Source organism: Somniosus microcephalus, chromosome 28 (assembly GCF_052327205.1).
Source record: "Somniosus microcephalus isolate GS21.2 chromosome 28, FLI_Smic_1.0, whole genome shotgun sequence".
NCBI lineage: Eukaryota > Metazoa > Chordata > Chondrichthyes > Squaliformes > Somniosidae > Somniosus > Somniosus microcephalus.
Genome location: NC_141014.1, coordinates 16,867,913 through 16,891,668, shown reverse-complemented (window position 1 = coordinate 16,891,668; position 23,756 = coordinate 16,867,913). Strand labels below are relative to the sequence as shown.

At 46.7% G+C, this 23,756-nt stretch overlaps 1 protein-coding gene across 2 annotated transcripts in view; it reads left to right on the top strand.

The window, feature by feature from the left end:
• The window catches only part of rangap1b (Ran GTPase activating protein 1b), a 55,523-nt gene that overhangs the window by 5,773 nt on the left and 25,994 nt on the right, over positions 1–23,756 (top strand). For both annotated transcript variants that reach the window (XM_085969526.1, XM_085969525.1), the window contains exons 2-10: positions 2,873–2,994; positions 5,583–5,710; positions 9,109–9,168; positions 12,681–12,860; positions 14,176–14,310; positions 17,824–17,982; positions 18,163–18,276; positions 19,986–20,085; positions 23,597–23,681. In XM_085969526.1, coding sequence (XP_085825652.1) covers positions 2,883–2,994; positions 5,583–5,710; positions 9,109–9,168; positions 12,681–12,860; positions 14,176–14,310; positions 17,824–17,982; positions 18,163–18,276; positions 19,986–20,085; positions 23,597–23,681 — 1,073 coding nt within the window. In that variant the 5' untranslated portion in view covers positions 2,873–2,882. The remainder of the gene's footprint in view (positions 1–2,872; positions 2,995–5,582; positions 5,711–9,108; positions 9,169–12,680; positions 12,861–14,175; positions 14,311–17,823; positions 17,983–18,162; positions 18,277–19,985; positions 20,086–23,596; positions 23,682–23,756) is intronic.

Genomic DNA, 23,756 nt, shown 5'->3' with positions numbered 1-23,756 from the left:
ACCGAAATCCTTGTTTGGATCAGTGGATATGTGTACCACGTGGTGCGGTAGTGATCCATGCAGATGAGGAAGGTTCAAGTCCCATGCCCAGTTTGTGTGTAATTATCTCACTGGGGGCAATTGTTCTCTACCACTGGACCAGCATGGGAAAAGGTCGGTCAGTATTTCCACTCTTGGTCGGTGCCCAGTGATTCCTGTGGGGAAAATGTTTGTGTGGACGTTGGATGAGGATAAGATTGGGATTAGACGTCGTATCTCCCATGGTCAATTAGCTAATCGGTGCTTACTGCCTATGTTCACTTGGGTGAGATGCGGAGGAATTGCCAGAACCTGTGGTACCATATTCCTAAAATGATTGTTTTGAGGAAATGTCTTTTTTTTGTACTGTAAATTGGCAGCTGCTCTTATGATCAACCTAATTTCTTGCCAGTTATAGAATGAAGCTAGAGGTGAGAGCTGTTGCAAGATAAAGCCCATGCTGATCTCTATAACTAAAACACCAATATCTAAAAAATACTAGTTATGTTTAGGAGGGGGTACTAGCAAACAGCTAACGTTTGTTGCTCACATCTGTTTCCTGTCTCAATTCTGGGCCATTGAACCACGAAGGAACTGAAGTGTTTTCAATGAAGAGAGTCACTCCACTAATGAAGTAATTGAACGAACCCTTATCTCTCTCCCCACCCCCCCCACCCCCCAATAAGTACTGTACGCGCAATTCTGTAGCACCTTTAATGTGGAAAAATGACCCAAAGCATTTCATGGAGACATAAAACAAATGAATGCCAAGCCAAAGAATGAAGTTTAGCTTGGTCAAAGACGAAAGTTTTAAGGGGGGGGCATTAAAGTAGGAGAGGGAGGTGGAGAGACACAGGCAATTCCAGAGCATTGGGTTTAGACAGCTCAAGGCACGACCACCATTGGTGGGGCAAAGGGAGAGGTGAGTGCACAAGAGGCCATCGTCGGAGGTGTAGCGTTTGGGGCAGGTTGTAGGGATGGAGGAGATTACAGAGACAGAGTGGTGAGGTCACGCAGGGATTTAAACACAAGGATGAGAATTCTAATTGGAGCTGTTGGGGAACCGTAAGCCAAGGTTGGGTCAGCAAGGACAGGGCTGAGGGGTAAGTGGGACTTGGTGTGGGATAGGATACAGGCAGCAGCTTTTTGGATGAGCTGAAGACAGGAAACCTTTTTTTATCCGGCACGGACGGGACCGACGTGGTGCCGGTTCATCAAAAATTCCGGATAACCGAACGCTATAGTAAAAGATATGGAGCTGAGAGCTCCGTATAAAGCAACAAACCCTGTTGCTTAGCAACAGCTTCAGAACAAGGGCCACAAGTTGCAAGCGTCTCTGTAGCTTAGCAACAGCTGCAGCCACACCCTTGCACAGCAACAGATGGAGGAAGGCAAGTAATAAAAGTTACCTGAACCTACTCCTGAATTTTGCCGGTTAACCGAGATTTACGGTTATTTAGGTGCCGGTAAATCGAAAGTTTCCTGTAGTGTGTGGAGGACAGGAGACCAGCCAGAAGGTCATTGAGTCTGGAGGTCTCAAAGGCATGGGTGTGGGTTTTAGCAACAGATGCAGGGGTGGAGGAGGTGGGCGATGTTGTGGCGGCGGACGTAGGTAGTCTTTGTGATGGAGTAGATATGTGGTCGGAAACGCCGCTCCAGGTCGAATAGGAGGCCGCGGTTGTGAGCGGTCTGGTTCAGTTTGAGACGGTTGCCAGGGAGGGGATAGAGTCAGTGTCAAGGGTACAGAGACGGTGGTCGAAGCTGAAGACTGGCTTCAGTCTTTCCAATGTTTAGCTGGAAGAAACTGCAGCTCAATCAAGACTGAATGTCGGACAAGTAGTCTGACAGTAGAGATGTAGCGGAGAGGTTCAGAGAGGTGGTAGAAAGGTAGAGGTGGTTCTCATTAGCATGCGCGTGGAAGATGACCTTATATCTGTGGATGATGTGACCAATGAGCAGTACGTAGGGGGAAGAGGCAGAGGCCAGGGTTAGATCGATGGGACTCTGGAGGTAATGGTACGGGGACAGGAAGAGAAGCCAAAACCAATAAAATCCCAAAGCAATCCCTGGGAGGGAAGGCAGTAGAGGATATGCCTCCTGACCTGCTGGCTGTATGTTTGAGTCTCAGGATAATTTGTTACTCTAATGCTTGATTCCTGGATGAAACACTTCCTGGTCGATCACCATTCCACACTGAAAAGAGAAAGAAATGGTGTTGCTTACCCTGCAGAACAAAACCTTCCTGTTGGCCAGCAGCACTGAAATGGGTTTCTGAGCGGCACTGCAGGCTTAAACTTCCCGGCCTTGCATGTGGTTGAAGCAAAAAGAGAAGTACGTGCCTTGTGGCAGCGCTGGACTGAGGTTTTCATTGTCCAAAGTTGTTGTTTTCCCAGGTGGAGCACTTCATGATTATGGAGTGCTTCAACCCTAGATGTGGGGGAGCAGAGAAAATCTCTTCCAGCAGGCTCTGTGTTCCTCAATGTCTGAGCACTGTGGACAGTTGCCCAGGAGAAATATGTGGCCTTGACTAAGGCATCACTGAGATGTGATATCGTAACTCACTGCCAGAATTTCCACCCATTCATGGTCAATGGACAGAAATTCTAGCCCTCTACATATGTTGGCAGTCTAACATTATTGGTTACATGGGTAATAAGAGATCCCCTTGCTCACATTGCTACACTAGAGTACACTGCTGATTATCACTAAACTCCAACAATGATTCTTTATTAAGTAGTGTATCTCCTGCAGATCATGTTCCCCTCTACTTAAGCTATTTCAAATGGTAGCTTTACTTTGTGTTTTTTTTTAAACCTATGATGTTCTGTCTAAAATGTGTTCTCTTTCTCACCAGGTGTAAGGAGATGGCTTCTGAGGATATCTCTCAGCTGGCGGACTCCCTTGCAAAGACTCAAGTGGGTGGCGGAGAGCTGAGTTTCAAAGGCCGCGCCCTAAAGCTCGACACAGCTGAGGCTGGTACGTGAAACTAAGAATCCTATAGGGACTGGAGTAGGATTGGATAAGCTTAATGTCAGGAGGTGTATTTGGATGTGGGGTAATCAGTCAGGCACACAAACGAACAAAAGAAGGAAAATGCTAGAAATCTGAAATAAAATCAAGAAATTTTGGAAATGTAACAGGTCAGTCCGCATTTGAAAGAGAACAGAGGTTAACATTATGTTGACAGGGCGTCAGGAGAAAGTTTTGGTTCGATATGTGGTCGGAAACTCCGCTCAGGTTCTCATTAGCATGCATGTGGAAGATGACCTCATATCTGTGGATGACGTGACTATCACAAAGACTTCCACCACCACAACATCGCCCACCTCCTCTGCCCCTGCATCTGTTGCTAAAACTTCTTTGCAATATAGACTTAAGAGCTGAGATGCACAGCTCATGGGTTACAGCGCCACCACTGAGACAGTCTGACAAGTTTATAGAAACAATTTCCATTAGAAATGTGAACATAAGAATTTATTCTTCATTACCATCCAGTCACCCCTGCTGGGAATTTCCATGCATTTGGGTGGTGGTTGAGTGAGGAAGAATTGGCTTCGCTACAGTGCAACAGCATGTGACTGTGTGAAGAATAACCACTACTTGGAGGTGGTACTGGGTGGGCTAGCAGCACTCTTAGAACTGTAGCTCAACATTCACCACTGCCCCCGGGAGGGGGACAAAGTTAACACACACCAGCCACATAAATACTGTGGCAACAAGAGCAGGTCAGAGACCAGGTATTCTGCGGCGAGTCTCACCTCCTGACTCCCCAAAGCCTTTCCATCATCTACAAGGCACAAGTAAGGAGTGTGATGGAATACTCTCCACTTGCCTGGATGAGTGCAGCTCCAACAACACTCAAGAAGCTCGACACCATCCAAGACAAAGCAGCCCGCTTGATTGACACCCCATCTACCACCTTAAATATTCACTCCTTCCATCACTGGCGCACCGTGGCTGCAGTGTGTACCATCTACAAGATGCTCTGCAGCAACTCGCCAAGGCTTCTTCGGCAGCACCTCCCAAACCTGCGACCTCTACCACCTAGAAGGACGAGGGCAGCAGGCGCATGGGAACACCACCACCTCCAAGTTCCCCTCCAAGTCACACACCATCCTGACTTAGAAGTATATCACTGTTTCTTCATCGTCGCTGGGTCAAAATCCTGGAACTCCCTCCCTAACAGCACTGTGGGGGTACCTTCACCACATGGACTGCAGCGGTTTAAGGCGGCGGCTCACCACCACCTTCTCAAGGGCAATAAATGCTGGCCTTGCCAGCGACGCCCAGATCCCATAAGCAAATTTAAAAAAAAAAAAAACATTTGCTACACAAACTACAGGAAACTTTTTTTATCCGACACTGACGGGACCGGCGTGGTGCCGGTTTATCAAAAAGTCCGGATTACAGAGAGGTATAGTAAAAGGTACAAGAGCTCCGTACACAGCAACAAATCCAGGCTTCCCTGTTGCTTAGCAACAGGTGCAGGAACCCTGGTTACACAGCCACAGATCCAGGAACGGCCACTACTATGAAGTAAAACTTACCTGAACCTACTCCTGAATTTTGCCGGTTAACAGAGATTTCCGGTTATTGAGGTGCCGGTAAATCGAGAGTTTCCTGTAATAGGTGACCTGTTCCCAGATGTGTTAACAGGAAACTAGATCTCAAAACTTGGTTCAAGAGATATTTTTTTAACAAAAAAAACTTGAGTTGATGAGTGTGATAAATCCATTAAGTGGAACAAGAACACGAAGAGGTGATATCGTAGAATTAACACGAGAACTTTATTAACAACGGTGGCATAGTGGTTAGCACTGTTGCCTCACAGCGCCAGGGACCCGGGTTCGAATCCGGCCTCGGGTGACTGTCTGTGTGGAGTTTGCACATTCTCCCCGTGTTTGCGTGGGTTTCCTCCCGGGTGCTCCGGTTTCCTCCCACAGTTCAAAGATGTGCGGGTTAGGTTGATTGGCTATGATAAAATTGACCCTTAGTGTTAGGGGGATTAAATACGTGGGGTTACGGGGATAGGGTGGGATATGTGTCGGTGCAGGCTCGATGGGCCAAAATGGCCTCTATCTGCACTGTGGGGTTTCTGTGATTCTGTGAAACAGAGTAACAAACATCATGCCTGCATCCTGGCATTTCACCTTTGCTGACCTTGACAGGAAGCAAACCTCTGACCTTGACAGGAAGCAAACCTCTGACCTTGACAGGAAGCAAACCTCTGACCTTAGCAGCAGCATTGGCTACAGCACCACCTGGTGGATAACCTTAATCATAACATCCCAGATTACTATAATGAGTTTTCCCCACATGCAGTCACTCGATCAAACCATAATTGGAGAAGTGTTCGGCCATATTGCATAGTAACTCCATCCGATCAACTCTAAAGGAGGTGCTGACACAAAACCAGTGCCCATAGTGTAATGGGGCCATTAGTCTACAGAGAATCAAACATTGTTTGGTCTTTAATATTTTTTCCGCTGTATTCTAATGAATGTGGTCACTGTCATTTTTTTTTTGACTTATTTGTTTCCCCATGTCATATATTCTTTGTCCAGCTGCTGAGATTATTGAAGAGATTGAGGGATTTGAACAATTGCAGGCACTACGCCTGGAAGGCAACACGATCGGTGTGGAAGCTGCTAAAGCCATCGCCAGGAGTCTGGCTAATAAAAAAGAATTGCAGGTATGTACTTGAGATTATTTTTAGGGGGTCACCAGATATTTCTTGTGCTCAACACCAAAGATCACTCCAGTAAGAAAGCCATTGCTTCCTGAAATAACAACAGAAAACGCTGGAAAAACTCAGCAGGCCAGGCAGCATCCGTGGAAAGAGAAACAGAGTTAACGTTTCAGGTCGATGACCCTTCGTCAGAACTGGAAAAAAGCAGGAAATGGAACAGATTTTAAAGTAAGTTTAGGGGCTGGGAAATGGGGGAGGGGAGGAAAGAACAAAAGGGAAGGTCAGTGATAGGCTGGAAGGCAGGAGAAGTAAAGAGGCATTAAGAGATATTCAAGGCAAGAGGAGATGGTAATGGGACAGGTTAAGAAACAAAGGATGGCTCTAGAATTGCGCTGGCAGAATGAAAGACAGCTGCCATGTGGGGGGAAAAAAGCACAAACAAAAAGTGTGGATAAAAAATATATATGTGATAGGGGCTGAGGTTATGATCTGCAATTGTTGAACTCTATGTTGAGTCCGGCAGGCTGTAAAGTGCCTAATCGAAAGATGAGGTGCTGTACCTCGAGCTTACGCTGAGCTTCCGTGGAACAGTGCAAGAGGCCGAGGACGGTGAGGTCTGAGTGTGAGTGAAGCGGTGAATTAAAGTGACAGGCCACCGGAAGCTCGGGGTCCCCCTTACGGACTGAACGGAGGTGTTCCGCAAAGCGGTCACCCAATCTGTGTTTGGTCTCCCCAATGTAGAGGAGACCACATCGTGAGCAGCGAATACAGTCTACTAAATTGCAAGAAGCACAAGTAAATCGCTGTTTCACCTGGAAGGGGTGTTTGGGGCCCTGGACAGTGGGAAGGGGGAGGTCTAAGGGCATGTGTTGCATCTCCTGTGCTTGCACGGGAAGGTGCCGGGGGAAGGGGTGCTGGGGTGATAAAGGAGTGGACTAGGGTGTCGCGGAGGGAGCGGTCCCTATGGAATGCTGAAAGGGGAGGTGAGGGGAAGATGCGTTTGGTGGTGGGATCACGCTGGAGATGGCGGAGGATGATCCGTTGAATGTGGAGGCTGGTGGGGTGAAAGGTGAGGACAAGGGGAACTCTATCGTGGTTCCGGGAGGGAGGGGCAGGGGTGAGGGCAGAAGTGCGGGAGATAGAACGGACACGGTTGAGGGCCGTGTCAACCACAGTAGAGGGGAATCCCCAGTTGAGGAAAAAGGAAGACATGTCGGAAGCACTGGTATGGAAGGTGGCATCGTCAGAGCAGATGTGGCGGAGACGGAGAAACTGGGAGAATGGAATAGAGTCCTTACAGGAGGCGGGGTGGGAGGAAGTCTAGTCCAGGTAGCTGTGGGAGTCAGTGGGCTTGTAGTGAATGTTAGTCAATAACCTATCCCCAGAGATGGAGACGGAGAAGTCGAGGAAGAGAAGGGAAGAGTCGGAGATGAACCATGTGAAGGTGAGGGAAGGGTGGAAATTGGAAGCAAAGTAAATGAAATTGTCTAGTTCAGGGCGAGAGCAGGAAATGGCACCGATACAGTCATCAATGTACTGGAAAAAGAGGTGAGGGAGGGGACCCGAGTAGGACTGGCACAAAGAGTGTTCCACACATCCCACGAAAAGGCAGGCATAGCTAGGACCCGTGCGGGTTCCCATAGCAACACCTTTGATTTGGAGGAAATGAGTGGAGTTAAAGGAGAAGTTGTTCAATGTGAGAACAAGTTCAGCCAGGCGGAGGAGGGTAGTGGTGGATGGGGACTGGTTAGGCCTCTGTTCAAGGAAGAAGCGGAGCGCCCTCAGGCCATCCTGGTGGGGGATGGAGGTGTAGAGGGATTGCACGTCCATAGTGAAAAGGAGGTGGTTGGGGCCAGAAAACTGTTAAAGTGGCGGAGGGCTTCGGAAGAGTCGCGGATGTAGTTTTTGCCTGGGGTGATCGAGGAGTGGACTAGGGTGTCGCGGAGGTAGTAATATAGCCTTGGTCAGAGGTAGAACTAAAACACTATAATTAGCTCGCAGGAATTGACGCTAGCCCTGTGTGTTCTAGCTTTTGGATACCAAAGATAAACACTCTGAGACAAGTGTGACTTGGACTACAAATCTAGTTTATTGAAAGTAAAAATTAAACAGCAGCAGAAAATCAGTTCGGCAGATTCCACTTGATCACAGAACTTTTAATTTTACATAGTATTTACAGCACAGAAACAGGCCATTCGGCCCAACAGGTTCATGCCGGTGTTGATGCTCCACACCAGCCTCCTCCCACCCTACTCCATCTAACACCATCAGCATATCTTACTGTTCTATCCTCCCTCGTGTTTATCTAACTTCCCCTTAAATACATCCATGCTAGTCGCCTCAACCACTCCCTGTGGTAGTGAGTTCCACATTCTAACCACTCTCTGGGTAAAGACTTTTTCCTGAATTCCCTATTGGATTTATTAATGACTATCTTATATTTATGGCCCCTAGTTCTGGGGTCTCCCGTAAATGGGAACATTTTCTCTACATCTACCCTATCAAACCCTTTCATAACCTTGAAGACCTCTATCAGATCACCCCTCAGCCTTCTCTTCTAGAGAAAAGAGCCCCAGTCTGTTCAGTCTTTCCTGACAGGTATAACCCCTCAGTTCTGGTATCATTCTAGTAAATCTTTTTTGCACCTCCTCCAGTGCCTCTATATCCTTTTTCGTAATATGGAGACCAGAACTGTGCAAAGTACTCTTAAGTGTGGTCTAAGCAATTGTCTACATTCTTTATGTGCATCTTGCAGGTGAGTCTCGGAGATAAAACCTTTCTGTTGGAACAGAGAAGGCTGAGGACATTTATTGGAGGTTTTTAAAGTTGTGATGGTATGAAAGATATTTCCTGTGGTTAGGGAGTCAGTGATGAGTCAATGTAAAGTGGTCACCAAGAACGAGAAGAGGAGACATTTCTTTACACAGACAGTTTTTGGAGTGCGGAATGCTTTGCCACGGGGAGTTGTTGAGGCAGAGACTACGGCATCTTTTAAGGGAAAGCTGGATAGCTATTTGGAGCCGAGGATGTTGCAGGCTATGGGGAGAGCAGGGCAGTGACGAGTTTTGTAAAAGAACTGGCACGGAAGTAATGGGCTGAATGGTCTCTTGGGCTGTAAGTGTTTGTGGTGTTCTCCATAATTGGGCAAGTGGTGGTTGTGGTGCAACAAATCCCATCAATTTCTGCACTTGGCATCTGGACTGCGATTTACTGCAATTTTGTTTTAAAAGTCACAGAGCTAGTAAAAATGTGGGTTATTGTTCAGCTACTAATCATTTGCCTTATTGAAAACGGATTTTGATTTTGTTTTTAGGAAATAGAATTTTTATAAGTTTACCATTTGTTAAATTAAGTCCCTTTTCCCCCCCCCCCCTCTTTTCCTACCCCCACCCCCCGAAAAGAAATGCTACTGGAGCGACATGTTCACAGGACGATTGCGGTCCGAGATTCCATCTGCTCTGGTAAGTAAGAACAACTTCTCTCATTCTAAGCTTCACATTATTGAGATGGGTGATAAATTTTGCGGCTGGAGGGTGGTGAGAGCGATTGAGTGTTTGAAACGATGGGGAAGCAGAATCGGCCTTGGGATAGAGGGCACGTGGTTGGACTTTTTTTTTTCTTGTTGCCAAAAACTGGAAAGAAACTTTCCAGTGCTGGTCATAATCCTCCTGGAAAAAGCTTGCATATATCCTTAAAGTTTAAACTATCCGGTATTCTTTATTTTTTGACGGTAAAATTGTGTATTTTATTAAAAAAATAACAAGTGGAGTATTTTGAAAGTCATATACAGGAAACTCTCGATTTACCGGCACCTAAATAACCGGAAATCTCTTAACCAGCAAAATTCAGGAGTAGGTTCAGGTAAGTTTTACTTCATATTAGTGGCAGTTCCTGGATCTGTGGCTGTGTAACTGGGGTTCGTGCACTTGTTGCTAAGCAACAGGGATGCTTGGTCTGTGGCCGGAGTTCCTGCACCTGTTGCTAAGCAACAGGGATGCTTGGTCTGTGGCCGGAGTTCCTGCACCTGTTGCTAAGCAACAGGGAAGCCTGGATTTGTTGCTGTGTACGGAGCTCTCGTACCTTTTAACTATACCTCTCTGTAATCCGGACTTTTTGATAAACCGGCACCACACCGGTCCCGTCGGTGCCGGATAATGAAGTGTTTCCTGTATGTTTTGTACTCTGAGTTATCGGCAGTGGGAATCAAACTCTTTTATCGAGCTTTCCAAAGTCAAATCTAGCAAGAGGTAAGGGTGGAGTAAAGCTTCGTCTGCTCCTATTCCTCAACTATATGCTGCCCCATAACACGTTCATCCACAGACATTGGGTCAGCTTCCAAAGGTGTGCTGACAACACCCAGTTTTACCACCTTTGCCTCCACTAGTGCTGCTGTGCGATCCGCTTACTTGTCTGATCTCGAGTTGCAGATGAGCCAGAAATATCTCCTCCTCCTTAACATCAGCAAGACTGAAGTCGTCCTGTTCAGTTCCCGCCGGAATCTCGGTAACCTGGCCCCTGGTACAGGAAACTCTCGATTTACCGGCACCTAAATAACCGGAAATCTCTGTTAACCGGCAAAATTCAGGAGTAGGTTCAGGTAAGTTTTACTTCATATTAGTGGCCGTTCCTGGATCTGTGGCCGGGTTCCTGCACCTGTTGCTAAGCAACAGGGACGTTTGGATCTTGTGGCCGGAGTTCCTGCACATGTTGCTAAGCAACAGGGAAGCCTGGATTTGTTGCTGTGTACGGAGCTCTCGTACCTTTTACTATACCTCTCTGTAATCCGGACTTTTTGATAAACTGGCACCACGCCGGTCCCGTTGGTGCCAGATAATAGAGTTTCCTGTAGCACTCTGCTCCCTGGCTGCTCAGGTCAGTTGGAACTAGATGGTGTGCAATATGAAACTGACCTTCAAATCCCACCAGAATCACCACGGTAGATCACCATTTCTACACCGCAACAATGCCTGCCTCTGCCTTTCCCTCACCCCAGCCACAGTTGGAAATACCCCTCCACACTGTCATCACCTGGAGATTCTACTTCTCAACTCTCCTCGCCCTTCTTCCAAGTTCTACCCTATATAAACGTCAACTCATTCAAAGCTCTGCTGACCTCATCCTATCCTGCATGGAGTTCCACTCGCCTACCGCCACCCACCCTTCCTCCCCATTGGCTCCCTGTTCCTTAACGCACTGAACTCAAAGTCCTTGTCCTTGTTTACAGATCCATCCATGGTCCTGTCCCACTCAAGCTCTGCAACTTCCTCCACTCCTACATGCCAACGCGTGTTCTCTGCATTTCCCTTTTGTTCTACTCTTTCTTCCACCTTCTGCTGGCAGAGCCTTGTGCCATCTGCACACTGGAACTCCCTAAACCCCGCCTCCCTTTTTCTTCACCTAATTCTACTACTCAATCCAGTCACCAGCTTGGACTGGCACCCAAAGGATGGTCTTGAACCTTCTTTACATTAGTAAATGTACACATAGCATAGTTCAAAAATAACAGCTTTCCTTTGATGTGCGTTCACACAATATTGCGGCCAAGTTCCCTGATACTGCTAAAGTGGTACATTTTTTAATGTTTCGTAGATAAAATCTCGATTGTGCTTTCCCGTCATGCCAGTTCAAAGACATGATCATCATCTTCCCCCTCCTTAACAGTTTACAATTATTTTCCCCCCCCCCCCCCCCCCCCTCAGCTCTCTGCCCCATTTCTGACCAAGAAAATGGGCAGGCTACTTTCTTTCATTCAGTGCGGCACCATAACTGGCCATTACTTAACACACGTGGGCGACACGGTGGCATAGTGGTTAGCACTGTTGCCTCACAGCGCCAGGGACCCGGGTTCGAATCCGACCTCGGGTGACTGTCTGTGTGGAGTTTGCACATTCTCCCCGTGTTTGCATTGGTTTCCTCCGGGTGCTCCGGTTTCCTCCCACAGTCCAAAGATGTGCGGGTTAGGTTGATTGGCTATGATAAAATTGACCCTTAGTGTTAGGGGGATTAAATACGTGGGGTTACGGGGATAGAGTGGGATATGTGTTGGTGTAGGGGTTACGGGGATCGGGTGGGATATGTGTCGGTGCAGGCTCGATGGGCCGAAATGGCCTCTAGCTGCACTGTGGGGTTTCTGTGATTTCTGTGAAGAAAGGTCCAGAGCTTTTGGGAGCAATTTTCTCTGCTCCCTCCTTCCCCTGAACTTGCTGACTCCATTACAGAGTGTGGTTCCATAGATGGCAGTTACCCTCCAGTAGCACACTCAAATTTGCATTATTCATGAGTAACCACGACAGAGAGTGGTTGGCTGTACAACTATGAATTATGTTACTGGTTTTCAGAGGCACCTGCTGCTGAGAGAAGATTCCCACCCCTGTCTTATCACAGGGCTATTCCTTCATTGATGAATCAGGTTGCTGGCCAATCAACAATAAAAAGAAAGACTTGCATTTATATAGTGCCTTTCACAACCTCAGGACGTCCCACAGTGCTTTACAGCCAATGAAGTACTTTTGAAGTGTAGTCACTGTTGTAATGTAGGAACCGGGGCAGCCAATTTGCGCACAGCAAGCTCCCACAAACAACAATGCGATAATGACCAGATAATTGTTTTAGTGATAATTGAAGGATAAATATTGTCCAGGACACCGGAGACAACTCCCCTGCTCTTCTTCGAAATAGTGCCATGGGATCTTTTACGTCCACCTGAGAGAGCAGACTCGGTTTAACATCTTATCCAGAAACAAAGCCCTGGAGTACTGTGGAGCGTCCCAAGTCAAGTATCAGATTCCTAGTTCTGTCTGAGGGGGTTAGTTTCAGTTGTACTCTTCCATTGCTAGGGGTGTCCCCAAAGACATCCTGCCCCCACCCCTTCCGACACCCCAGACAATCACGAGTTGCAGTGTTCTTATCATGACATCTGTATTTGGGGTTTCTAACCTAAAAATGATCCTTTTTCTTTCTATTAATTCTGAAGATATCTCTGGGTGATGCGCTGATGACTGCGGGAGCTCAGCTGACGCAGCTGGATCTGAGCGACAATGCATTTGGACCTGATGGAGTCCGGAGCATTGAACCCTTATTGAAGAGCAGCGTGTGTTACACATTGCAGGAGCTGCGACTGAATAACTGTGGCATGGGAATTGGTGGTGGCCAGGTATTTATTTAAAATTCCCTCTACTCTCTCCCGACTGTTTACCCAGCAGCTCTCCAAAACTTCGCCCAACTGGCTATTCGCGTGTGAGCCGAGACAGTGAGTGTTGACAGACTGTTCGACTCTGAGGGCCATCGTAAACTCCAATCCTGTCCTCCCCCCAAAGCCCCTGATATGCACGTTCTAGCAGGAGTCACTAGAGAACGATCAGGCGCAGGAACTCTGGTTCATTAATGTTTTTGATGCTGATAACAATTGCACCCATGCTGGTGCTGTAGCTGAGATCCACTCACTCAGCACACTCAGCTTTGAGTTTGGGGCTTTCTGGTCCATATGACATAGTGCAGTGGACTGCATTGCACATGAAGCTTTTTTCATGATTTTTGTTTGACCAGGGTTGTCAGTTTGTCAACACAGCTGCCGTCCTAGCCAGTGTTCCCTCTAAGCTGTGCGGCCGTGCAGTAATGGGAAAGGCCCCGCGCAGGCCGCTCACCGGCTTTTACATTGCAAATTTAAAGGGACCACGCATTAAAAGAAACAGGCCGCGCAGAACAAACCGGGAACGTCGATCCTAACTCTTCCTCAGAAAATCCCAGTGTGAGACTTTTTTTAGTGATAACTCGAATTGAAATTCAAATTGATATGAAATGCAGAGCAGTCGAGATAAAGTCTCCCAGAAAAAATAATGGGAGATATAGAGCGTGTTCTCGTGTTGTCTGCTTGTCTCTGCCCCACAATTGGCAGTACAGGAAATTCCTGCACTTGTTGCTAAGCAACGGGGATGCTTGGTCTGTGGCTGGAGTTCCTGCACCTGTTGCAGGGAAGCCTGGATTTGTTGCTGTGTACGGAGCTCTCGTACCTTTTAACTATACCTCTCTGTAATCCGGACTTTTTGATAAACCGGCACCACGCCGGTCCCGTCGGTGCCAGATAAAAAAAGAGTTTCCTGTACTATGACATCAGGCCATGGGCGTTCATAACTTCCATTTGCAAAGTTTGTCCATACCAATAGCTTCCTCTCCCTGGCATCACCCAGAGTGCAGCTATAAATTAATCTTCTAAATTATACTTGACATTTAGGCTTTTAAGTACTAAGTGACCCAATTACAACAGGCATGTGGATAAACCAGACAAAGCAAGTCCGTTTGAAGCAGTTTGCTATAAGTGGCTTGCACCTGTAATACTTTGGAAAGTGCCTTTTCCCACTGGACTATCGGGGCAGTTCTTTTCAACGTTTGTCTCAATTAATTAAAAGTGTGCACTGGTATGTTTTGTAAGTTGGCTCATCTGTTTGTCGTGATTTCTGTTTCTGTTGTAGATTCTTGCTGCGGCACTCGGTGAATGCCACCGTCTGTCGAGCGCCCTGGGAAAGCCAATGGCACTGAAAGTTTTCATTGCTGGGAGGAATCGTCTGGAAAACGAAGGTGCCATAGCATTGGCTGATGCTTTTAAGGTACACGACTGTATAAGAGCGGCGTTGAGGTGTTTGTGGGTTTCCTGCTGCTGCTGCCTTGGGGCAAGCGAAAATGGCACAGGATGTTGGAGCAATGACGCTGTGTCATGGAGCGTTGGGATACTGGTTCAGTCCGCTCACTGAGTTCTCATCCATGTTGTAGAGATTCACCAACAAGGATGCTGGTGGAGTGGGGGGTTGAGAGAAACACCAGAGATTGCTACTGGGCTTTCCTTGCTGAGTGCCGCAGTTGGTGCCACTGGCACTGAAGGTTTTCATTCTTGAGTAATTTCAAGAATGAAAGTGACATAGTCATGCAGCACAGAAGGAGGCCATTCAGCCCATCGTGTCTGTGCCGGCTCTTTGAAAGAGATATCTAATTAGTGTTCCTAATACTGACCCCTGGGGGAACACCACTGTATACTTCCCTCCGGTCTGCTAACAACCATTCGCCGTTACTCCCTGCTTTCTGTCGCTTAGCCAATTTCGTAACCACGCAGCCACTGCCCCATTAATCCCATGGGCTTCAATTTTGCTAACAAGTCTTGTTAGTGGCACTTTATCAAACGCCTTCTGAATGTCCATATACACATCACGTGCACTACCTTCATCAACCTTCTCTGTTGTTTAATTGAAAAACTCAATCAAGTTTGTCAGACACGATTTGCCTTTAACAAATCTTATGTTGGCTGTCATTTATTAACCCATGTTCTTCAAAGTGACAATAAATGTTGTCTCTGATTATGGTCTCTAGAGGTTTCCTCACCACCGATGTTAGGCTGACAGGCCTGTATTACCTGGTTCATCTCGCTCCCCTCTTTTGAACAGGGGTATAACATTTGCAGTCCGCCAGTCCTCTGGCACTGCTCGCATATCCAAGGAGGATTGAAAGACTCCACTATTTCCACCCTTACTTCCCTCAGCAACTGAGGATGCATCCCATCCGGACTGGGTGACTTTTCCATTTTGAGCGCTGCCAACTGTTTTAAGTGCCATAAATCAGTTTTCCCTAAGCTGGAGCAGTATTGCAATTTTTGCCATTCTTCCTTTCTCTGTCCCTCTCTTTTCCCCCTCCAGTTTTACCCTCTTTTCACTTGGAGGCATTGAGTAATGATTGCTTCCCAGTGTATGAGCCCAGACTGTGACCATCAATCTGTTCAACTGTCTGGGGATTGCAGCCAGGTCAGCCCCTTTTTGCTGTAATTCTCGTGCCCTCTCTTTTTCTTTCTTGCTCTATTTCATTAAGTCATGGTTTTTCCAGGAAGAGCTTCCCAAGCTGGGAGATACTGAGGCCATTTGTGATCTCCCCATCACTGCACTGGCTGAGATCAGTTTACTCAACACAGACCAGGAATTAAACAATGGACCTGCAGATTTTCTTACTTTGATCAATCTCTAGAATCGAATCTTGTAAACTCTTCCTCCTGTATGAAAACTACCTCCACTCCTTATTCTTTCAGCCACAAAAGGGCGATGGTTTTATTCCTCTTGAGGATCATGGATTTTTGAGGTTAAATGTAGGGTCAAGTCCATGTTAAGGCTGATTGAACATTCTCAGAGGAGATGGTTCGGTCGCCTTGAATACCTTTTCTCATTTCAGACATTCTTGCATTCTCCAAAACTCGGCTGCCCTTGTCCTAACTCGCACCAAGTCCTGTTCACCCCATCACCCCGGAGCTCGCTGACCTACATTGGCTCCCAGTTAAGCAACACCTCGATTTTAAATTTCTCATCCTTGTTTTCAAATCCCTCCATGGCCTCGCCCCTCCCTATTGCTGCAATCTCTTCCAGCCCCACATCGCTGCAGGAGTTCCTCAGAGCAGTGTCCTAGACCCACCCATCTTCAGCTGCTTCATCAATAACCTTCCCTCCATCATAAGGTCAGAAGTGGAGATGTTTGCTGATGACTGCACAGTGTTCAGTGCCATTCGCAACTCCTCAGATAATGAGGCAGTCCATGCCTGCATGCAGCAAGACCTGGATGACATTCAGGCTTGGGCTGCTAAGTGGCAGGTTACATTCGTGCCAGGCAATGACTATCTCCAACGAGTGAGTGTCTGACCACCGCCCCTTGACATTCAACAGCATTACCATCGCCGAATCCCCCACCATCAATATCCTGGGGGGTCACCATTGACCAAAAACGTAACTGGACCAGCCACATAAATACTGTGGCAACAAGAGCAGGTCAGAGGCTGGGAATTCTGCGGCGAGTGTCTCACCTCCTGACTCCCCAAAGCCTTTCCACCATCTACAAGGCACAAGTCAGGAGTGTGATGGAATACTTTCCACTTGCCTGGATGAGTGCAGCTCCAACAACACTCAAGAAGCTCAACATCATCCAGGACAAAGCAGCCCGCTTGATTGGCACCCCATCCACCACCTTAAACATTCACTCCCTCCACCACCGGCGCACCGTGGCTGCAGTGTGCACCATCTACAAGAGGCACTGCAGCAACTCGCCAAGGCTTCTTCAGCAGCACTGCCTAAACCCACGAGGACAAGGGCAGCAGGCGCATGGGAGCACCACCACCTCCAAGTTCCCTTCCAAGTCACACACCATCCTGACTTAGAAATATATCGCTTTTCCTTCATTGTCGCTGGGTCAAAATCCTGGCACTCCCTCCCTAACAGCACTGTGGGAGTACCTTCACCACACGGACTGCAGCGGTTCAAGAAGTGGCTCACCACCACCTTCTCGAGGGCAACTAGGGATGGGCAATAAATGTTGGCCTTGCCAGCGATGCCCACACACCATGAACGAACAAACCTCTCTTTTTCCCCCCCCCTGCCACCGTGATATCTGCGCTCCTCCAATTCTGGCCTCTTGAGAATCCCTGATTTTGATCGCTCAACCATTGGTGACCGTGCCCTCAGCTGCCTAGGCCTTAAGCTCTGGAATTCCCTCCCTAAACCTCTCAGCCTCTCTTTCCTCCTTTTAAGACACTCCTTAAAACCTACCTCTTTGACCAAGCTTTTAGTCATCTGCCCGAATTTCCCCTTATGTGGCTTGGTGTCAAATTTTGTTTTAACTCTCCTGTGACGAGCCGTGGGACATTTAACGATGTAAATACTTGTTATTTACTTGGTGCGATGTAAATACTTGTTATGTACGTTGCATTGGTCCCATGTATCTGCAAACTGCTGGCTGAGGACCTGACTGAAGCCTGAGACCAGGTCTGCCTTTAGCACTGGGGATAGTGTGTGTGGTGGAGCAGGCGTTTTGGAGTGAGAAAAGATACAAGGATGAATAAGAAACCCTGCATACAGCGCACATTCTGGGGTCCAGCGGAGAAAGTGCTGAATTATCTCGCTGAGCTACAGCGAGGACAATCGATGGGCAGCTTGCTTTTTTGAAGGACAAGAGTTCCCATTTACTTTTGACGTGGGAGAGGAGTGAATATCAAATCTAATCAATTTTCATGTTCTTAGAAAATCAAAAGTTTGTGGGTGAGGAAAGGTGAGAAACAGAAAATGAAGGAAAGCAAAGTGCAAATAAAATATTTTGTTCAGTCCATAGGAACCCTGGAGGAGGTACACATGACACAGAATGGAATAAATCATCCAGGCATTACAGCTTTGGCGAAGGCCTTCACTGAAAACCAGCACCTGAGGGTCATAAACCTCAACGATAACACCTTCACGGGGGAAGGAGCTATTGCAATGGCTGAGGTAAGCGGCTGAGGCAGGTGCTGAATTTCTTTTTCTTCCTCCAATTTTTTTCCTTTTATCCCCATTGATCTATACTTACGGGTGGGTCTCCGCACTGGCAGCCATTCTGCGTACTTCATATCAGTTCAGACTTCTATGACACGACTGGTGTTTAACTGGTCATTTCTTTGTGTGTTTTAGACTCTAAAGACCCTCCATAACATTGAAGTAATAAATTTTGGAGATTGTCTGGTGCGATCAGAAGGAGCTATTGCTATTGCTGAAGCAGTAAAATTTGGATTACAGAAACTCAAGGTTTGTGATTTAGAACTCAGGTTTCTTTTTCTCTTTCTCCCCCCTCCCATCCCCATCCCTAGACGTGCCAATACCAACAGCAAGCAATAAGGAAGGCAAATGGCATGTTGGCCTTTATTGCAAGGGGGTTGGAGTGTAAGAGTAAGGAAGTCTTGCTACAATTGTACAGGGCCCTTGGTGAGACCACACCTGGAGTACTGGGCACAGTTTTGGTCTCTTTATCTAAGGAAGGATATACTTGCCTTAGAGGCAGTGCAACGAAGGTTCACTAGATTGATTCCTGGGATGAGAGGGCTGTCCTATGAGGAGAGATTGTGTAGAATGGGCCGATACTCTCTGGAGTTTAGAAGAATGAGAGGTGATCTCATTGAAACATACAAGATTCTGAGGGGGATTGACAGGGTAGATGCTGAGAGGTTGTTTCCCCTGGCTGGAGTGTCTGGAACTAGGGGGCACAGTCTCAGGATAAGGGGTCGGCCATTTAAGACCAAGATGAGGAGGAATTTCTTCACTCAGAGGGTTGTGAATCTTTGGAGTTCTCTGCCCCAGAGGGCTGTGGATGCTGAGTCTTTGCGTATATTCAAGGCTGAGATCGATAGGTTTTTGGACTCATGGGGAATCAAGGGAGATCGGGTGGGAAAGTGGAGTTGAGGTCGATGATCAGCCATGATCTTATTGAATGGCGGAGCAGGCTCGAGGGGCCGTATGGCCGACTCCTGCTCTTATTTCTTATGTCCTTATGTTTAGTGGCTTTTTGCAGAAAGCTCTGGAATTCCCTCCTACCTCTTCGCCTCTCACCTCTCTTTTAGATGCTGCTTAGAACCTACCTCTATAACCAAGCGTTTGGTCACCTGTCCCAATGTCTCCTCCTTTGGCTTGGTGTCAACTTTTGTCTGATAACGACAGTTTACTATGTCAAAGGCGTTGTATAAATGCAAGTTATTGTAGAGAATTTGGCACAGATTGCTGCCAGGAAATTATGAATTGGTTCAAGGGAAAACAGTGAGCAGAATAAAAAGTGATGGTGTGCTTGACTTGTGGTTATAGTACAGACTGTGGATGGAGACTGTTCACATTGAAATGTCTTCTGATTGCTAGTACAGGAAACTTTTTTTTTTATCCGGCACGGACGGGACCGACGTGCCGGTTCATCAAAAATTCCGGATAACCGAACGCTATAGTAAAAGATACAGAGAGCTGACAACTCCGTATAAAGCAACAAACCCTGTTGCTTAGCAACAAGCGTAGAACAATGGCCACAAGTTCCAAGCGTCTCTGTAGCTTAGCAACAGCTGCAGCCACACCCTTGCACAGCAACAGATGGAGGAACGCAAGTACATTATGAAGTAAAACCTACTCCTGAATTTTGCCGGTTAACCGAGATTTCCGGTTATTTAGGTGCCGGTAAATCGAAAGTTTCTTGTACTTAGTATGTTAGTAAGGCTGAGATCACTGTCCTGTGTAGAGCTAGTTACTTTTTTGAGTTAAATGAATAAACCAGATTAACGGGATTTATGATAACTGAAGGGAAGGGTCGCGAACCAGAGGAGACAGATTCAAGTTACATCGAATGTACAGCACAGAAATAGGCCATGTGACCCAACAGGTCCATGCCGGTGTTTATGCTCCACACGAGCTTTGTCTCACCCTATCGACGTATCCTTCTATTCCTTTCTCCCGCTTCACCGTTTAACGGTGTGTGTCCACAGGAATTGAACCTTTCGTTTGGAGAGATCCAGAAGAATGCTGCGATCACAGTGGCTGAAGCCGTGGAACATAAATCCCTGCTGGAAAAACTAGACCTAAATGGTATGTATGTGTCTGTGTGTTTTCTAACTTCTGGCTTTTAGTTCTGCGCTCCTCAAATTGAGACAAGGAGAGTAGGTTGTTTTCCACTTCGTGAATTGTGGTTCTTTTAGATTTGGGGGAATGGATACAAAAACTAGTTTGACAGTTTACAGCCTGTTTTAAGGAGAATTGTATTGTAACAAAAGGGAAGTGTGTTCCCGTATTAGCCATTTGCAGATTTTTTTTTTTTAAGTTACCTGTTTTGGTGGGGTGGGGGGGATGTTTGATTCTATTGTGACACCCTAACCACCCCCACGGGAGACTTGTTTTGCATTGGGAAGATGCTCATTTCAGCTTAGCTGGTAGCATTGCAGTCCCGGTCCTACTGCTGATTGAGAACAAGATCAGCTTCTCTAATCCAGCACCATCCTGTCCTGCAGAAACACATTTTGGTTTAAATATGCAAGAATATAAGAAAGTGCAGGGCCTGAAAACGAATGCCCTCAGCCGCTTACTCAAATATCTGTCCGTGTTTTTCCACGCCATCTGTCTCCACTGCACCTCTGGGTAGTCTGTTCTGCACGTCGTTCGTCCCTTGCATAGAGTAGTTAGATCTAAACCGTCCATGCACCTTCCCTCTTCGAAGCACGTGTCCACGTCCCACGCCTCTAGAGTTAGTGGCAATCTCAGACACGTCATAAGAACATAAGAAACAGGAGTCGGCCAATCGGCCCCTCAAGCCTGCTCCGCCATTCAATAAGATCATGGCTGATCCAATCTTGGCCTCAACTCCACTTTCCCGCTCTCTTCCCCATACCCCTCGACTCCCTTGCAGTTCAAATGGGGTTCAATTTATCTATTCACTTAAGGATCTTTGAGTACTTAACGAGCGTCTTTGTAACAGCCAGAACGTCTGGATTGAGGAGCGCCAGAGGCTTTTGCTGGCCTGTGCCTGTTGTTTCATTTTGAAATAAACAGCAGGCTGGTCAGTGTGTGAAAGGGAAAGGTAGATTATGCGTATGACCCTTCAAGTCAGCTGAAGGATCCCGCCCGAAATATTAACCTTTCTTCCTTTTTTTGAGCTGCCGATTGACCTACTTATGCCTTTCTGGCATTTGTGTTGTTTCATGGTTGTTGCTGTCAGACCTTTACGTCCAGGACCCACTAAGGAGTATATAAGCCTGGGTTGAGGCCTGTGAGAAACAATATACAGGAAACTCTTTTTACCAGCACCTAAATAACTGGAAATCTCTCTTAACCGGCAAAATTCAGGAGTAGGTTCAGCTAAGTTTTACTTCATATTAGTGGAGGTGTAACCGGGGTTCCTGGATCTGTGGCCGTGTAACCGGGGTTCCTGCCATGCAACAGGGATGCCTGGATCTGTGGCCGTGTAACCGTGGTTCCTGCACCTGTTGCCATGCAACAGGGACGCCTGGATCTGTGGCCGTGTACGGGGCTCTCGTACCTTAGTAAGTATACCTCTCTGTAATCCGGACTTTTTGATTCATCGGCACCATGCCGGTCTCGTCGGTGCTGGATAAAAGAGTGTCCTGTACCTATTGTACATAAACAATACAATTCCTGAAAATGTTGGGTGGGAAAGAAAAAGCTTCTGTATAAACAAATGACAGACAGAAGGGGATAGGAAAGAACATTAGTTATTAAAAACTAAAATAATGTCTGTACCGTCAGTAAGCCTTAACTCAGTCAAATTCAGCTGCTACTTTTTGAGCAAGATAGCTGGTTTAGTGCTGATTTTGTGACAAAATTATAGGTAGTTTTATACTGTGGACTCGTGCTTGGAACTGGGATGATACTACATAAACCCGTCACTTAGGACATATTCCACCTCTTGGATGAGACTTTTCATCCATCGTGGTTGGGTTTGCTTCCAGCGGTGACAGGATTGTGTTATTTATTGACTATTAACCCAATTTCCTTGGTGGGGGCGGGAAGAGAAGAATGCTGATTTTTGGTTCAGTGGGTGAAAGGTCCACCTGGTACAACACTGAACAATACAGATCTGAATATTCCCTGTTTTGTTGAGAGAAAGTTGTGAACTTTTAAGAGGTTTTAGATGGCTTGCGCAAGGTCAAGATGATGGGCTGTGAGCTGATCTCACCTGAGGCGGTGTTTGAGGGCTGCAATTGACCTGCGTCAACTGGGCTAAAGAAGAGTGAACTCTTGATCATTATCCTGTCGTCCCACCTGGAAAATGTCCATGTGTGTGGTCATCAGGGGAGAATTAAATCCGGCTCCGCTGTGCCTGCAATTCAAATATTCTGTCCACTTTGTGCGCATTACTTTAGGTAGGATGTCAAGGCAATGAAAAGGTACAGACGAGATTCAATAAGATGACAACGAGGATGAGACACTGTAGCTATGGGAAAGATTAGAGAAACTTGAGCTCTTTTCATTAGAGCAGAGAAGATTAAGAGAAAAGGCAAAATACTGCAGATGCTGGAAATCTGAAATAAAAACAAAATGCTAGAAACATTCAGCAGGTCAGGCTGTATCTGTGGAGAGAGAAACGTAACGTTTCAGGTCGACGACCGTTCGTCAGAACTCGAAGGTAAGAGGCCATCTGATGGAGGTGTTTGACGTAAGAAAACTACTAGGCACTTGGCCTAAGCGTTAAACAAAGCTTTAATCAACTGTTTTACAACATGGAGGTCTAGTTGTGTCCTTCACTAGTTCCTGTTAAGAATGTCCTGAGCAAGCTGGGCCCATGCCCGAGTATTTATACTCTCCCTGGACAGCGCCACCAGCAGGCCCCCCAGTATTATTTCATAAGTCATTTCCACATGAATGATAAGATTCATGTCAGTGTGCAAAATTTGAAAGATTTTTCTATGGTAAACGAGGACTGATAAGTGAGTCAGTAACCAGAGCATATAAATTGAGGAACATCACCAAAAGAATGAAGGGAAAGGTTAGGAGAATTTTTTTTAATGCAGAGGGTTGTTGAGACATGCAATGCCTTGCCAGCAAAAACCGTGGGATCAGAACCTATAATCGCTTTTAAAATGGATAAATATTTGAAAAAGGAAGCATTTTTAAAAGGTATGTGAAAATGGCAGTGGAATGAGAGATGCAATGGCTGTAAAATTCTGTGAATCGCCTGCCTGCGCTGCGCTCACTGTCTAGGCTCACCCAGTAGAGTGGCCACAGGAACAAAGTACAGGAGGGTTGCTGGCAATGTTCCCTCTAATTTATTTTTCGTGCAGTCCCTTTAACTAGCTGCGTGACCCATTCAAATTTTCACGCTTGCACGGTTTCTTCCATGTAAAAGCTGGTGAGCCGCCTGCGCGGGACCTCCAGACTGCCGCACAGCTTAACTGGATCGTTGGTTGCTGGTGTCCGTGGAACTGTCCCCCAAAAAGACTACCTTTAGGAGAGGACAGGGAGGTAAATTGGAAAAGGGGAATTATAAAGAAATAATATTAGAAGCTGCTAGCTGACTCAGGTGTTTTGAAACTTGTACAGGTATTTCACATTTAAACCTGTTAAAGAAAATGTTTTCTCTGTCTAGGAAATTGCCTCGGAGAGGAAGGCTGTGAACAATTGAAGGAGGTTATGAACAGCTTCAACAAGCGTGATGTGCTGGGCTCTCTCAGGTAAGTTGGGAACCAAGCTTCATAGATTCAAGAGCAGTGCACAACTTGGCTTTTCTTCTGATCCTCACCATTTCC